General features: G+C 37.4%; 1 protein-coding gene across 2 annotated transcripts in view; it reads left to right on the top strand.

Annotated features, from left to right (window-relative positions):
- STK31 (serine/threonine kinase 31) overlaps positions 1-15,895 on the top strand; it is a 61,500-nt gene that overhangs the window by 8,100 nt on the left and 37,505 nt on the right. For both annotated transcript variants that reach the window (XM_005872270.2, XM_005872271.2), the window contains exons 4-8: positions 3,827-3,901; positions 5,454-5,612; positions 7,305-7,663; positions 10,982-11,156; positions 15,651-15,766. In XM_005872270.2, the coding sequence (XP_005872332.1) occupies positions 3,827-3,901; positions 5,454-5,612; positions 7,305-7,663; positions 10,982-11,156; positions 15,651-15,766 (884 nt within the window). The remainder of the gene's footprint in view (positions 1-3,826; positions 3,902-5,453; positions 5,613-7,304; positions 7,664-10,981; positions 11,157-15,650; positions 15,767-15,895) is intronic.

Genomic DNA, 15,895 nt, shown 5'->3' with positions numbered 1-15,895 from the left:
TGCTCGCTTCAGTGCCTGGCTGCCGGCCGCCATCTTGGCTGACAGTTAATTTGCATATACTCACTGATTAGCCAATGAAAAGGGTAGCGGTCGTACTCCAATTACCATGTTTCTCTTTTATTAGTGTAGATAGATTACAAAGTCTTAACTAAAGATAATGTGACCTTTTGTAGAGTTTGAAATTGAATAGGACTGTAGATTATCAACTATTTTTGCTACTAAGCCTGTTTGCTTGTTGGAAAATGGAGTGAGATGGTTGGGAGAGGGTACCATGCCATGCGTGCCCTCTCTTGCCCTCTAGTTGAATGTTAGTTGAGGGAACCACAGTCAAGTGCTAATTGAACACACCTATTTTTTGTAGTTTTTGCTTTGGTAGATAGTCATGTGTCTGAATTGACTTATATTTTGTTGCCTTGTGGAATTAAGAATTTTAAGTTTCACATGGTGGATTCCTTTTGCTTTAAAATCTGTGAATTTGTCCTAGTTCAGAGTGATACGCTTAAAATTAATCTTACTCTGTCACTCAACCTTTTTTTCATTATGCCCTTCTAAAGCATTTTTCCCTCCTAATGGTTCTCCTTCCTCTAAGACATTTGAACATCACAGATATACTGTATAGCTGTTTATGTTGTCAGGTAGGGTTGAACTTTGGAGGGCTACAAACCATTGTAATATCTATGATGCCTCCCCATACCTCAAGAACCAGTTTTAACTTCCTTGGAGATAATTTCCCCATTGAGAATGAATGATTTTTTTTCTTTTTTTTTTTTTTTTAAATATATTTTATTGATTTTTCACAGAGAGGAAGGGAGAGAGATAGAGAGAGTTAGAAACATCGACCAGCTGCCTCGTGCACACCCCCCACCGGGGATGTGCCCGCAACCCAGGTACATGCCCCTGACCGGAATCGAACCCGGGACCTCTCAGTCCGCAGGCTGACGCTCTATCCACCGAGCCAAACCGGTTTCGGCAAGAGAATGAATGATTTGAAGTGGTTTTCAACCTGGAGTGATTTTGTATTCTTCATTTCCAGGAGACATTGGGCAGTATCTGGAGACCTTTTAGGTTGTCACAACTGAGGGGGTGTTACTAGTATCTTGTAGGTAGAGGCCAGGGGGATATTGTTAAACATCCTGCAATGGACAGGACAGCCAACACTCCCCTGCCCCCACCCTGCAAAGAATTATCCCGTCTCAAATGTCAGTGGTGCTGAGTTGAGAAGTTGACTTAAAATATGTAAATTTTTCTCTTTGTTCTTTTATTAAATACTAGAGGCCTGGTGCACGACATTCGTGCACTGGGTTGGGAGGGGGCGTGGTTCCTCAGCCCGGCCTGTGCCCTTTTACAGTCCGGGAGCCCTTGGTGGATGTTCGACTGATGGCTTAGGTCCACAGCGGGCCTAAGCCATCAGTCAGAAATCCTTAGTGCTGCTACGGAGGCCAGCCGCTGTGCTCGCCAGCTCTCAGCCCAACTTGTGGCTGAGTGGTGCTCCCCCTGTGGGAGTGCACTGACCAGGGGGCAGCTCCTGAATTGAGTGTCTGCCCCTGGTGATCAGTGCTTGTCATAGCGACCGGTTTATTCCGCCATTTGGTTGATTTGCATATTACCCTTTTATTTTATAGGAGGATAATTAAAACACTAATTTAAAATAAATGAAAGTTTGGTGTTAAGGATATTATTTGATTTAATTTTATCTACTCAATAGTTCTAAACTTCTTATCTATAATAATAAAAGGGTAATATGCTAATTAGACCAGACGTCATTCCGGATGTCCTTCCGGATGAAAGCCGGGGCCGGAATGAAGCCCGGGTCCCGGGTGCCTGCTGGCGGCCAGAGGGAAGCCCTGGTCCCAGGTGCCGGAGGGAGGCCAGTGCTGGCAGCTGGGGGAAGGAAGGCCTACTTTTGTACAAATTTTTGTGCATCGGGCCTCTAGTCTATGTATATAAAAGCCTAAGTGATTGAACGACTGATGCACAGGATCGGGCTCCCTCCTGTCTGGATCAGGCCTGTGGGGAATCGGCTCCCTCCTGTCTGGATCAGGCCTGCGGGGAATGGGCTCCCTTCTGTCTGGATCAGGCCTGTGGGAATCGGGCTCCCTCCTGTCTGGATCGGGCCTGCGGGGATCGGGCTCCCTCCTGTCTGGATTGGACTGAAACCGACTATCCAACATCCTGGATTGCGAAAGGGCACAGGCCAGGCCGAGGAACCCCACTGGTGCACGAATCAGTGCACTGGGCCTCTAGTACATACAAAATAAAAAGTATAAAAACCATTCTTGGCTGGTATGACATATGGATCCCACCATAATTAAGAATTAGACATAAGTGGCACGTGCTTGGAATATTTATGTTTAAAGAGCAATTGGTTGTGTCAGTTATGTCTTCATATATTAAAACAGCATAATTTCAAGTGTTTGATGCTTGTGGTTTGTTTTTTACTAAAGTATAGTTGACATATCAGTATTATTTTCAGATGTACAACATAGACATTTAACATTTATATTGCTTATGAAGTGATCACCATTAAGTCTAGTAACCATCTGTCACTGTATAAATTTATGATATTATTGACTATATTTCCTATGCTGTACATTACATCCCCATGATTTATTTATTTTATAACTGGAAGTTTGTACCTCTTAGCTCCCTTCATCCTTTTTGCCCATTCCCTGACCCCTGCAACTATCAGTTTGTTCTCTGTATCTATGAGTCTGTTCCTGGTTGGTTTGCTTGGATTTTTAGATTTCACGTATAAGCGAAATTATAGGTATTTGTCCTTCTCTGTCTGACATTTTGTTTCTTTTTTTTATATATATATATTTTATTGATTTTTTTACAGAGAGGAAGGGAGAGAGATAGAGAGTTAGAAATATCGATGAGAGAGAAACATCGATCAGCTGCCTCCTGCACATCTCCTACTGGGGATATGCCCGCAACCAAGGTACATGCCCTTGACCGGAATCAAACCTGGGACCTTTCAGTCCGCAGGCCGATGCTCTATCCACTGAGCCAAACCGGTGTCGGCTTGTTTCTTTGTTAAATATGTTTTTTATTGGTTTTAGAGAGAGGGAAACGGAAAAATATCAACGATGAGAATCATCGATTGGCTGCCTCTTGTATGCCCCTTAGTGGAGATCGAGCCTACAATCTGGGCATGTGCCCTGACTGAGAATCGAACTGTGAGTTCCTGGTTCATGGGTCAGTGCTCAACCACTGAGCCATAGTGGCCAGGCTGTCTGACTTATTTCATTTGGCATAATACCCTCTAGGTTCATCCATGTTGTTGGCAAATAGCAAGATTTCATTTTTTATGGTTTAGTAATATTCCATTGTATATGTACCATATCTTCCTTATCTGTTCCATTATATATGTACCATATCTTCCTTATCTGTTCATATATCAGTGGATACTTAGGTTGTTTCCATTTATTGGCTCTTGTAAGTAATGCTGCAATGAACATGGTGCATTTATCTCCAAAGAATATGAAAACACTAATTTGTGCTGCCTTTTTCAATTGTCTGTTTTTTATCTTTCCCTTTCTCCCCAACCCCACCCCCTTTTTTTTGAAAGGCAGAATAGCATAATGGACTCTGTAGTCAGATATCTTAAGTTTGAATCCTGGTTCTGCTGGTAACTCGCTTATGACTTTAGCTGTATAATGGTGAAACATAGTTCCTGCCTGTTCAGGTTGTGGTAAGAATAAAATAAGGTATAAATAAAGTACTTATCGACATGTAGTTAAGTGGTAACCACTATTTTAATCTACTTAACATGCTTTGATTAATTAAAATTCCAAATAATTGTACTTTCTTTTTCTCTTTGTAGATTTATGGTGGATTATTTTCTGAAGATAAATGTTGGTACAGATGCAAAATACTGAAACTCATCAGTGATGAAAAGGCAGGAATAAATGTTCATTTTTTTCCTCCCTGAGGAATATTTATTCTGGTTCTAAAATCTGATGCTTATTTAACCCTTATTGCTTATTCATAGTGGTAATAAGATCTGGTTCAGGGAGCTTATAAATTGATTAAAACATGCATTTTTTTTTTTTTACCTAGTGAATATGAAAGAAATGAATTGCTTAAAAAAAATCCAGGTCAGATTCAGGACTATTCCTCTGAATTTATGTTGTCCAGATTGTCCAAGAATAGATTAAATAATTTTTGATTTTTTGTGTGTATCTCAGTTCTTTTTTTTTTTTTTAATATATTTTATTGATTTTTTACAGAGAGGAAGGGAGAGAGATAGAGAGTTAGAAACATCGATGAGAGAGAAACATAGATCAGCTGCCTCCTGCACATCTCCCACTGGGGATGTGCCCGCAACCAAGGTACATGCCCTTGACCGGAATCGAACCCGGGACCCTTGAGTCCGCAGGCTGATGCTCTATCCACTGAGCCAAACCGGTTTTGGCATCAGTTCTTAATAATTATGTTTGATTTTTGCTGAGCAGCTTTGAAAAGTTCATTCTATTAGGATTAAGTAGTAAAATAACATTTTATTGGTCCTGAAGTTATGTTTATCTTTTAACTTAGTTCATGTGCATATTGTTAATGAAGATTGGCTTGAAGCTTTCTCCTGTTTTTGTTAAATGTGATGAATTTTCTTTGTGTTTAGCTATTTATTTTACTTATAAAGTGCACTTTGCAAGCTGTGTAAATGCATCTCTGTGGGCTTTCCTTTATTGTTTTTTTCAGTGGTGGTTTTCCTGGATTTAAAGTATTTTATAATATGTATATTTTATAAATATTTTTCTTGTTGTAACAAGGAGATGCTAAGATGAAACAAGTTGAGTAGTGTTTCAAATATATTTTTAAAAATCTCACATTTTATTACTGTCAAAGATAATGATTTATCTTATGAAATAGACCTTTCTAATAGAGCTTTTCTCCATAATTTGACAACTGTAGTTGATATTTTGCATTTGCTTTTGATTTGGCTTTAACTTTTTAAATTAAGAAGCAAGATGGCCTTTGACCTTGTGATAATGTATTTTTCTTTTTAAACAGACATAGAACTGGAGGTAAAGGTGAATTTGCTTCATTTTCAAGGTCTAATAGCTGGAGTGGGTTTAATTTTACAGAAAGTTTGATAACTTTGTCTGTCTTTTCAGCTTGAATTTAAGAATGTTGATTGATTTTAACATTCCAGGTAGGATAGGGCCATAAGCTTCATAGATTTATATTTACTTAATGCCAGTTGTTTAAAAAAAATCCAAAATGAGAAATGGTACTGTTGGAAGTAGTATTGTTTGATACCAAATATAGAAATCACTGGGTTCTCACTGGACTATGGATTTTCCTTATTTTGAGGATATTGCTGGAGCTCTTGTTTGCCAAAAATGCTATCTTGATTTATAGCTAATTAATAGAAAGCAAATTTTGGTGGTTTCTTTGAGATATTTAATCTAGTTCCTTATTAGCATTTGTTTCACTTTTTTTCCTCCCAGTGTCTGGTGAGATACATTGACTATGGAAATACTGAAATTCTAAATCGATCTGATATAGTTGAGATTCCTTTGGATCTGCAATTTTCTAGTGTTGCCAAAAAGTATAGACTTTGGGGACTACAGATTCCTTCTGGCCAAGAAGTTAACCAGTTTGATCAGGCAAGTCACAGATTTTAAATATTTTTTGTTAATGGAAGTAAAACAAAATATAAGTATAGTTAAATTTCACTGATTTTCTTTAATATAAAAAACTTGTATAAATAATGGAAAAATATGAATTATAGAATGATTCAAAAGCAATTACATAATAACATGTTTGTGCTCATCTTTTGCTAGGTGAATTTGTTGGTATTTTGATAAAAGTGGTATATATGTGTATATCTATATGTATAAAAGCCTAAGCGACTGTCCAACCGTCAAATTGGTAGCTATGACGCGCAATGACCACCAGGTGGCAGATGCACAACGCAGGAGCTGCCAAGCTGCGGTGACTTGGCAGCTGTGGTTCTCAGGTGACGCACCTGGAACCAGAGAGGAGGGAGCCCGATTCTGGGGTGCATCACCTGAGAACCGCCCTCTCGCAATCTGGGACCCCTCGGGGGATGTCGGAGAGCTGATTTCGTCCTGATCCCTGCAGGCCAGGCCGATGGACCCCACCGGTGCACAAATGCGTGCACTGAGCCTCTAGTATTTATATAATAAATATGAATAGTTTTTTCTGTTATGAAAACTTAACAGGAGAGTCTCATATGGAGAAAATGATTTTGTCTTTGGCTTTTGAGAGAGTATATAAGTAAAAGTGAACTTTAACCTAGTCCTGGTCATAAATATCAGGCATTTGAAATTAGTGAAGTTGTAAATTAATCCAATTTTATCATTTTGGCAGAGGCTCATACTGTTTGATGTGGTAATTGCTAGTGATGTTCTGCTAATCTAGATTCTAGTTTGTATTCATTTCCATTAAATTTTGGGTTAGTAATCTAATTCTGGAAGACATCTGGTAATTTCAGAGGTAGTCTTACAATTTAATTAAATTGTATCCCAAGTTCAGGGTTCTGTCTTGGTGGTTAGAGTGTATCAAAGTAATTTTAATAATTTTAATATTTTTGAGCTATAAGCAGATCCTTATTAAAATTAAATCTCAAAATATCCTCCATTCCAAAATATGTTTTAGGTGTATTTGTGCTTAGTGCACAGGATGGATAATTAATAATTAAAAATTAGAAAATACATAATTACTCATATGGCTTCTCATATACTAGTTGTACAAGTGTTATGCCCTTAAACAAAATTCAGTTTAAGAGGGTTTTGAATTTAGGAATTTCTAAACATCTCATATTCTGTAATTTCAATTTGTTGATTTAAAGAAAATTGTTGATATTTTGTGCTCTTAGTTCTGTTTTTTGCTCCTTTTCTTGTTTGTGTTTAAAACCAGAGTACCTGGTTTTGCCTTTAAAATATTTTCAACGTTTTGTTGGATTTTAGCACCTTTTCTAGGTATCAAAATCTATTTTTATGTGCTGTAGCTTCCGAGGTGCACCACCATATTTAGTTGGGGCAAAAATAGTCAGCAGTCTGATTGGTTAAAAAAAATTATTTGAGGATATTTAATTGATACACATTAAAAACATATAAATATGGGTGCCTATACTTCAGGTATTCTACTTCAGCAAGTGTATAAATAGAATATATTCATGCACATGTGGAGTATGTTTGCATAACAAGGTAAGACCACTTTTATAGAGATTTGAGAATGAAAAATACGATCATTAGAAAAATTGGGTGGAAACAAGTGAAGAAAAACATGTTGGTGTAGCTGGTTTATGCTTTTTTTCCCCCTGTCTTTCTTAGGGTAGAACCTTTTTGGGGAGCTTGATTTTTGAAAAGGAAATAAAAATGAGAATTAAAGCAACCTATCAAGATGGAACAGTTATTGCTCAGGCTGAGTATGGCACTGTGGACATAGGGGAAGAGGTGGCTAAGAAAGGATTTGCAGAAAAATGCAAACTCACTTCCAGCACTAACATCTGTGAGGAACAAAAACCAGATCCTGGTCAGCTTGCTCTCAGGAACCTCAAAGGCCCCATTCCTCTGTGGGGGCATAGATCAAACCAGTCAACCTTCAGCAGGCCAAAGGGGCGATTAAGTGGGAGGCAGCCACTTGACTCGAAGGATGAAAGTGATGTAGGAAATCATGTGCCATTTCCAAAGTAAGACTGTGGTGGGGTTTTAGTCTTACCTAATATTTAATTCATGGTAGAAGCCCTTGTCGTAGTAGAAGTCAATGGTTATGTTTTTGGAGTCCTCAGCTATGTCATTGATTTTGAGGAATGACAATAATTGTTTTTCTCAAACATGTATTATTCTCTTTGGTAGGAATACTTTTGTTAAAAGCCATTTTGAAAGAAAATCATTACTGAATTGTTCAAAGTTCATATACCAACTATTCATGCCAACTCCTTTTTTAAAATTCTTATTTTTTGTTTTATATTTTTCGATTACAGTTTACATTCTTTATCATTTTTGCATTAGTTTCAGGTGTGCAGCATAGTGGTTAGAGACAATCATACACTTTAAAAGTGTTCCCCCTGATATTTCTACTGGTACCATGCAGAGTTATTACAGTATTATTGAGTATACTTCCTATGCTGTACTTCACATCTCCATGACTATTTTGTAACTACCAGTTTGTACTTCTTAATTCCTTCACCTTGTTTACCCAGTCCCCTAAGTCCCCTCCCTTTTGACAACAGTCTGTTCTTTGTATCTATGAGCCTGTTTTAGTTTTGTTTGTTTAGATAGTTATTTTATTCTTTAGATTCCACATATAAGTGAATTCATATATTGTTTCTCTTTATCTGACTGACTTCTTTCACTTAGCATAATACCCTCTAGGTCAGCGGTTCAACCTTTTTGGGGAGCTTGATTTTTGAAAAGGAAATAAAAATGAGAATTAAAGCAACCTATCAAGATGGAACAGTTATTGCTCAGGCTGAGTATGGCACTGTGGACATAGGGGAAGAGGTGGCTAAGAAAGGATTTGCAGAAAAATGCAAACTCACTTCCAGCACTAACATCTGTGAGGAACAAAAACCAGATCCTGGTCAGCTTGCTCTCAGGAACCTCAAAGGCCCCATTCCTCTGTGGGGGCATAGATCAAACCAGTCAACCTTCAGCAGGCCAAAGGGGCGATTAAGTGGGAGGCAGCCACTTGACTCGAAGGATGAAAGTGATGTAGGAAATCATGTGCCATTTCCAAAGTAAGACTGTGGTGGGGTTTTAGTCTTACCTAATATTTAATTCATGGTAGAAGCCCTTGTCGTAGTAGAAGTCAATGGTTATGTTTTTGGAGTCCTCAGCTATGTCATTGATTTTGAGGAATGACAATAATTGTTTTTCTCAAACATGTATTATTCTCTTTGGTAGGAATACTTTTGTTAAAAGCCATTTTGAAAGAAAATCATTACTGAATTGTTCAAAGTTCATATACCAACTATTCATGCCAACTCCTTTTTTAAAATTCTTATTTTTTGTTTTATATTTTTCGATTACAGTTTACATTCTTTATCATTTTTGCATTAGTTTCAGGTGTGCAGCATAGTGGTTAGAGACAATCATACACTTTAAAAGTGTTCCCCCTGATATTTCTACTGGTACCATGCAGAGTTATTACAGTATTATTGAGTATACTTCCTATGCTGTACTTCACATCTCCATGACTATTTTGTAACTACCAGTTTGTACTTCTTAATTCCTTCACCTTGTTTACCCAGTCCCCTAAGTCCCCTCCCTTTTGACAACAGTCTGTTCTTTGTATCTATGAGCCTGTTTTAGTTTTGTTTGTTTAGATAGTTATTTTATTCTTTAGATTCCACATATAAGTGAATTCATATATTGTTTCTCTTTATCTGACTGACTTCTTTCACTTAGCATAATACCCTCTAGGTCAGCGGTTCTCACCCTGTGGGTCTCAACCCCTTTGGGGGTCAAATGACCCTTTCACAGGGGTCACCTAAGACCATCAGAAAACACATATATAATTACATATTGTTTTTGTGATTAATCATTATGCTTTAATTATGTTCAATTTGTAACAATGAAAATACACCCTGCATATCAGTATTTACATTATGATTCATAACAGTAGCAAAATTACAGTTATCAACGAAAATAATTTTATGGTTGGGGGTCACCACAACATGAGGAACTGTATTAAAGGGTCGCGGCATTAGGAAGGTTGAGAACCACTGCTCTAGGTTCATCTATGCTATTACAAATAGTAAGATATTCTATTTTTATGACCAAGTACATATTCCATATGTACCACAACTTTTAAAATCCACTCTTCTATTGATGGGCGCTTGGATTGCTTCCATATCTGTTATTGTAAATAATGCTGCAATGAACATAGGGGTGCACATTTTTTTTAAATTAGTGTTTTGGGTCTGCGCTCTGGGCAGAGGACGCGCACGAAGGCGGGATGCTCCCAGCCGGCCAGACCGGCGAGGGGCCGGTTACCCCGGGCTGCTCTGAAAGTGGGGGTGAAAGGAAAAACGTGGAGGAGAAAAGTAAGCAGACTCCATACACCTTAGCACTGTCCACTAAGCCACCTCTCCAAACTCAGCCCTCCAGGGTCTGCGTCCGAGAAGAGTCTTTTAGATGAAGTGGTGTTTTTTTTTTCTTTCTTTTCTGTACAGTATGCTTACATAATATTAAATACTGATTATAATTACACACACAAAAAAATTAGTGTTTTGGGTTTCTTTGAATATATACCTAGAAGTCGAATTGCTGGGTTATAAGCATACCGACTCTTGAATACGTTGATCAAAAATAGAACCTACCCCTAAATCTGAATTATTCAGGGAAAGCTAGAATTTCAAATAAACTTTGAAGTTTTTCTTGTGGCTTTAAAAATATTTTAATGAGTTTTAGGGAATTGACTTGTTTTATTTTTAAATCAAAAGAGAGGCTCTTTGTTCTTCCTGTGAAAACTGTGATGGAACTTGATTATTACAAAAGCAGTTCACTTTTTAGATAATTTTGAATCATAAACTTGAAGCGGAAAGCCACATTTGATGTTTATAAGTACCAAGGCATTCATACTTCTTATCATGATCCAAGTCATGATGCCATATGCTATGTGATGTAGTTGTTTGTTGGGATATTCTCAGTGCTTTAGGAATGAAACTGTCAAATGGAGTGGGGGTGATGGTGAGGGATTGCAAGAAACTGATACAGAGTGCTTTTTACAGTATTTGCTGGAGTTGATATTGCTGTGAAAAGTTGGAATATATTTTCTTTGAGAGTTAGAAGCATTGTTTCGGAAGTATGATTTTAGTTATAAAATCTAATTTGCATTAAGATATTTTTTAGTGTTGGTCTAGGTAAAGTTTTAGAATAGTTTCCAAAATTAACTTCAAGATATATTAAGGTATAAAAAAACTAACATAAATTAGTTTAGATTTCTGATCTCTGTCAGCCTTACACAGTTTGGTTTTTAAAATGAATGAATTTGTTTTTAACAGGGAATGTTTGGCTATTGGTGACTTTAATTTAGGGACTAATGTCAGCCTGGCAAAAATTAAGCAGGACCAGAAACTGATTGAAGAAAATGAAAAGCTTAAAACAGAGAAAGAGGTTCTTCTCGAAAGTTATAAGGCATTAGAATTGAAAGTAGAAAAGACTGCCCAGGAACTTCAGGTATGGTATGTTCAGTGGTTTAAGGTAAAGAATGACCAACTGGGATCTCTACATTCATCTACTCTTACTTGTTAAAATTTCTGTCACTTTTCCTTTCCTTCCCTTCCTCTCCCCCCTCTTATTTCTCTCCTTCTTACTTTATATTGGTTTATAGATGAAATTTTTTCCTTATACTCCAAACTGATCATCTTTGGATTTCATTGGATATTTAAAAGATTAATATTTTCACATTTACATTTCCTTTTATGTTTTTTTTTTTAAACTTTTAACTTTGCCTAGCTCATGTGACTCAGCTGGTTGATCATTGTCCTGTGACCAAAGAGTTGCCAGTTTTATTTCCTGTCAGAGCATATGCCTGGGTTTCGGGTTTGATCCCTGCTTGGGGCGCATACAGAAGGCAACTGATTGGTGTTTCTCTCTTACATAGGTGTTCCCCTCACCTCCTTCCTCTGCTTCCTCCCTCCCTTCCTCTTTCTAAGCATGTCCTCAGGTGAGGATTAGATAAAACAAAACTTTTAACAATGGAAAATTTCAAACATTCCTAAAAGAGAGAGAATTGAATAGCCAAGTGAAAGGAAGAGATGGAAGGTATGGGGAGGTGGTGGAGGTGGGGTTGGGAGTAGGGGATAGGGATGTCTCTTGCTTGGCATTTTCCTAGCACATGGATTTGGCCACCAGTCTGGAAGTTCCTCAAAACCTCATCCTGAGTTTTTTTGTTTTTGTTTTTTAAAAAAATCAAGGTTTCATTACATAGGCCTGATTGGTTAAATCATTGACCATTGGTAATTAAAAAAATATTTATTAAATTGATTGGGGTGACATTGGTCAGCATGAACATATAGTTTTCAGGTGTGGGTTTCTATGTTACTAGATCTGTGTATCGCACCATGTGCCTACCACCCAAAGTCAAGTTTTCTCCTGCCACCTCATAGTAAGTGCATTGATAATTGAATTCAACCCTTAACCCTTAAATCCATACATGACATTCTCCAGGGTGCTCTGTCTCAGAAATCAATAAATCTTGGGTTCTATCCACTATAACTAGTTCTTTAGCTAGGGACATCCTGCTAAGGACATTTCAGAGATACAGTCTCTTCTTAGAAAATTGTTTTCTTGAGAGGTCTAGTTGACAAGGAGGTTAACCTAGTCACCTGCCTTTATTCTTTTTTCTGGGGATGTTCTTCTGTCCCCTTCCATGAAGAGATAAGTAGATTACAAGTCATCTGCTTTATGTACTGAAGATATAAAACATTTCCTTCAACCCCAGGAAGTTCCTTGGTGCCTCTTTCCAGCCTATCCTCCATTCCACCCAGGGCAACCAGTGTTGTGATTTATATCATCGTAGTATAGTTTTCCTGGTCCTGTACTCTGTATAAAGAGAATCCTCTGATACATGCTCTGTTGTGTCTCGCTTCAGTCACTTAATGTCTGTGAGATTTATCTGTGTTGTGTGTATCAGAAGTTAGTTCATTTTTATTGCTGAGTAGTGTTCCATTGTGAAAGTGTACCACAGTATGTTTACCCATTCTTTTGTTGATGGGCAGTTAGGTAGTTTCCACTTTTTGGCTATTATGAATAAAACAGTGGATATTCTTGTACAAGTCCTTCAGTGGACATATGATTTTACATATCCTGGATTATAGAAATTTTTTCCTCAGCTATATTCAGTCTATTGGTAAGCCTGTTAAAATATTAGCTCATTTCTGCTATAGTGTTTTTGATCTCTGGCATTTCTTAGAATTTTCTTCTCTCTGCTTACATTGCTTATCTGTTCTGGCATGCTGTCTGCCTTACCCATTAAGTCTTTACCGTGTTAATCATATCATGTTTTAAATTCCTGGTCTGATTCTTAGGTTTGCTTTGTCTTTTCCAGCTGAGTTTTTTGTCTTTTAATGTCTTGTGATTTTTTCTTGATAGCTGGGCATGATGTACTAGGTAAAAGGAACTGCTATAACTAGGCTTTTAGTAATGTGGTGATAAGGTATGAAGGGAAGAGAAGTGTTTTATAGTCCTAAACGACTGAGAAGATTTCAGTCTTTTAATTAGCCTGTGCTTCTCATTTCCATCCAAACCCTTTTAAGTAGGACAGATGACTAAAGTGGGAGTTGGTTATTTCCCTTTCCCCAGGTTAGTTAGGCCCTGTTTAAATAAGTTTTCCCTGAGGGAAGATCTTGTTAAGAATTACAGAAAGGTCTAGCATATTTCAAAATGGTTTCTTTTCTCCTCCCCTTGCTGGAAGCTTGAGAGGATTTTTCTCTGTTATTTATGGTGAGAATTTGGTAGAGACTCAGGATGTAAAACTGATCAAAATAGGCTTCCTGAGGAGTGAATCCCCCTGGAGTATTTATTCTCAGAGTAGTTCACACCAGGCTCCCCCCCCCCCCCCCCCACACACACACAATTTGACAGTTTCAGTTGAGTTGCCCCAGCACTGGAACTCAGAGGGAGTGAGTCTCAGTAAGTCCATGTGAGGGCCCTTTAAGAGGACTCCAGTAGCTCTCCGTCTCCCTCAGCTTCAATTCCACTGCTTTTTACAGTCAGAAGTTATGGGGACTTTTCTTCCTGGCACTGAAACCCTGGGTTGGGGGGCCTGGTGTGGGACTAGTTCTTATCTACATGTAATTCATTAGCAGTTTGCATTAAATATAAGCTTTCATAGAGTCTCTGGAAAGCATTAAACACATTTTCAAAGATTAACAACTTTTTATTTTCTCCCTCCCATTTTTTAGATTTATGTAATTTAATTATTCTAACAATCACAGTGGATAGAAACAGAGTTAAGAACAAACATCACTATTTTCTCTCTCTCTTAAACAAATATTTTAAATGGATTTTTAGAGAGAGAGAAAGGGAGAGGGAAAAACATCAATGTGAGAGTGAAACATCAATCAGCTGCCTCCTGCACACCCCCTACCTGAGATTGAGCCCAAAACCTGGGCATGTGTCCTGACTGGAATTGAACCAGCAACCTTTTGATGCATGGCATGATATCCAACCAACTGAGCCATATTGGCCAGGGCTGGCACTCTGTCTTTATTTAACTGAAAGAATGTGAGGACTGGAGAGCATGTTGTTTAAATATTGAATAAATATTCTATGTTTATATAATACTTAGTTTGTATTAGTGTTAGAATAAAATTACCAGGTCTTTATCCATATTACAGCTCTATATATTATGGATAATCATGGTAGACATATCTTTGAGATACCACTTAGAATCAGGGAGTTTAATCTAGCTTGGGTCTGGGAAATGATATTTTTGGTTCTTTAGTAATGCAGAATGACATAAGACTTTTGAGAAAAGAAATTGTCATTGATAAACATTTTGTTTCTAGGATGATCTTTCATTTATCTTTTTAAAATGTAAGTAATAAGGCATACAGTGTGTGAAGTTTTGTTTCTATTTGGCTTCTGAAATACAGTCAAAACTTGGTTCTAGAACAGCCGTGGGCAAACTACGGCCTGCGGGCCGGATCCGGCCCGTTTGAAATGAATAAAACTAAAAAAAAAAAAAAAAAACCATACCCTTTTATGTAATGATGTTTACTTTGAATTTATATTAGTTCACACAAACACTCCATCCATGCTTTTGTTCCGGCCCTCTGGTCCAGTTTAAGAACCCATTGTGGCCCTCGAGTCAAAAAATTTGCCTACCCCTGTTCTAGAATGTCTCTATCTCAAGCAATTCGGTTCTCGACCAAGTTGTTCATGGAAAAAATGACTTGGTTTTCGAACACAACTTTAGTTTTCGAGCGACAACCTTTTCGTGCTGGTTCCTCAGCATGACAAAAAGCATCTCTCAGACCACAAAGGAGAGAATTTTGTTGCTGGTGAAATAAATGATTAGCACAATTTTAAAACATAAAGAGGCCATCAAAAGTGCTAATTTTGTTAAGGGTACGGAGTGTTCACAAAGCAACAATCACAGGCAATTGAAGAGGTAGAAAAATTATTGTTGATTTGGATAAATGCAAAGCAGTTGGCCAGTGATAGCATTTCAGAGGCAATGATATGTGAAAAAGTGAAGGTGCTGTATACTGACCTCCTAAAAGACACCCCTGGAACAAGTGCTGAAAGTGATTCATTTAAAGCTGATAGGGGGTGGTCCACTAAATCTAAGAAAAGAAGTGTTTATTAGACATGTAAGATTAAAACGGAATCATTTATGGGTCTGGAATGGATTAATTTATATTATTTCTAATGGGAAAAATTGATTCGGTTTTGGAACAAATCACTTCTTGAACAGCCTTCCAGAAAGAATTAAGTTTGAGAACCGAAGTTCCACTGTATGAGTCTAGTCTGTATGAAGGCAGAAGACTGGAATAGATTATATTTTTCAGATCCCAACTAGTAGAAAACTCATTGTTTATCACCCTGTGGCCTAACGTTTTTTAACCTTTAAAATTTTAATTATTTCTAAAAATCATTTAAATAACAGTAAAAATACAGTTTCCTATTTCAATCTCAGTAGGATATGCTTGTTCTTTGTTTCAGCAAGAGAAAACAACCATCGTGGATTTAACTAAACATTTAAAAAGCACTCTGAAGACTCATGTAGGTACCAGAATGAAAAATCTAGCAGCTAAGGTCGAAAGATTAAAAGAAATTAGGTAGGTAAGAGCATATTTTTGAGAAGGATAATTTAAAATAATTGTTAATTAGTTGGTGCTCTGTATGCCCACCATTTTTGCTTTGAAATTTAACTTTGTATTTTTATAACTTTAAAGAGAGAAACTAAA

Source organism: Myotis brandtii, unplaced genomic scaffold (genome assembly GCF_000412655.1).
Source record: "Myotis brandtii unplaced genomic scaffold, ASM41265v1 scaffold374, whole genome shotgun sequence".
Classification (NCBI taxonomy): domain Eukaryota; kingdom Metazoa; phylum Chordata; class Mammalia; order Chiroptera; family Vespertilionidae; genus Myotis; species Myotis brandtii.
The sequence above is the reverse complement of the archived record's forward strand: the minus strand, read 5'-3'. Positions and strand labels throughout refer to the sequence as shown.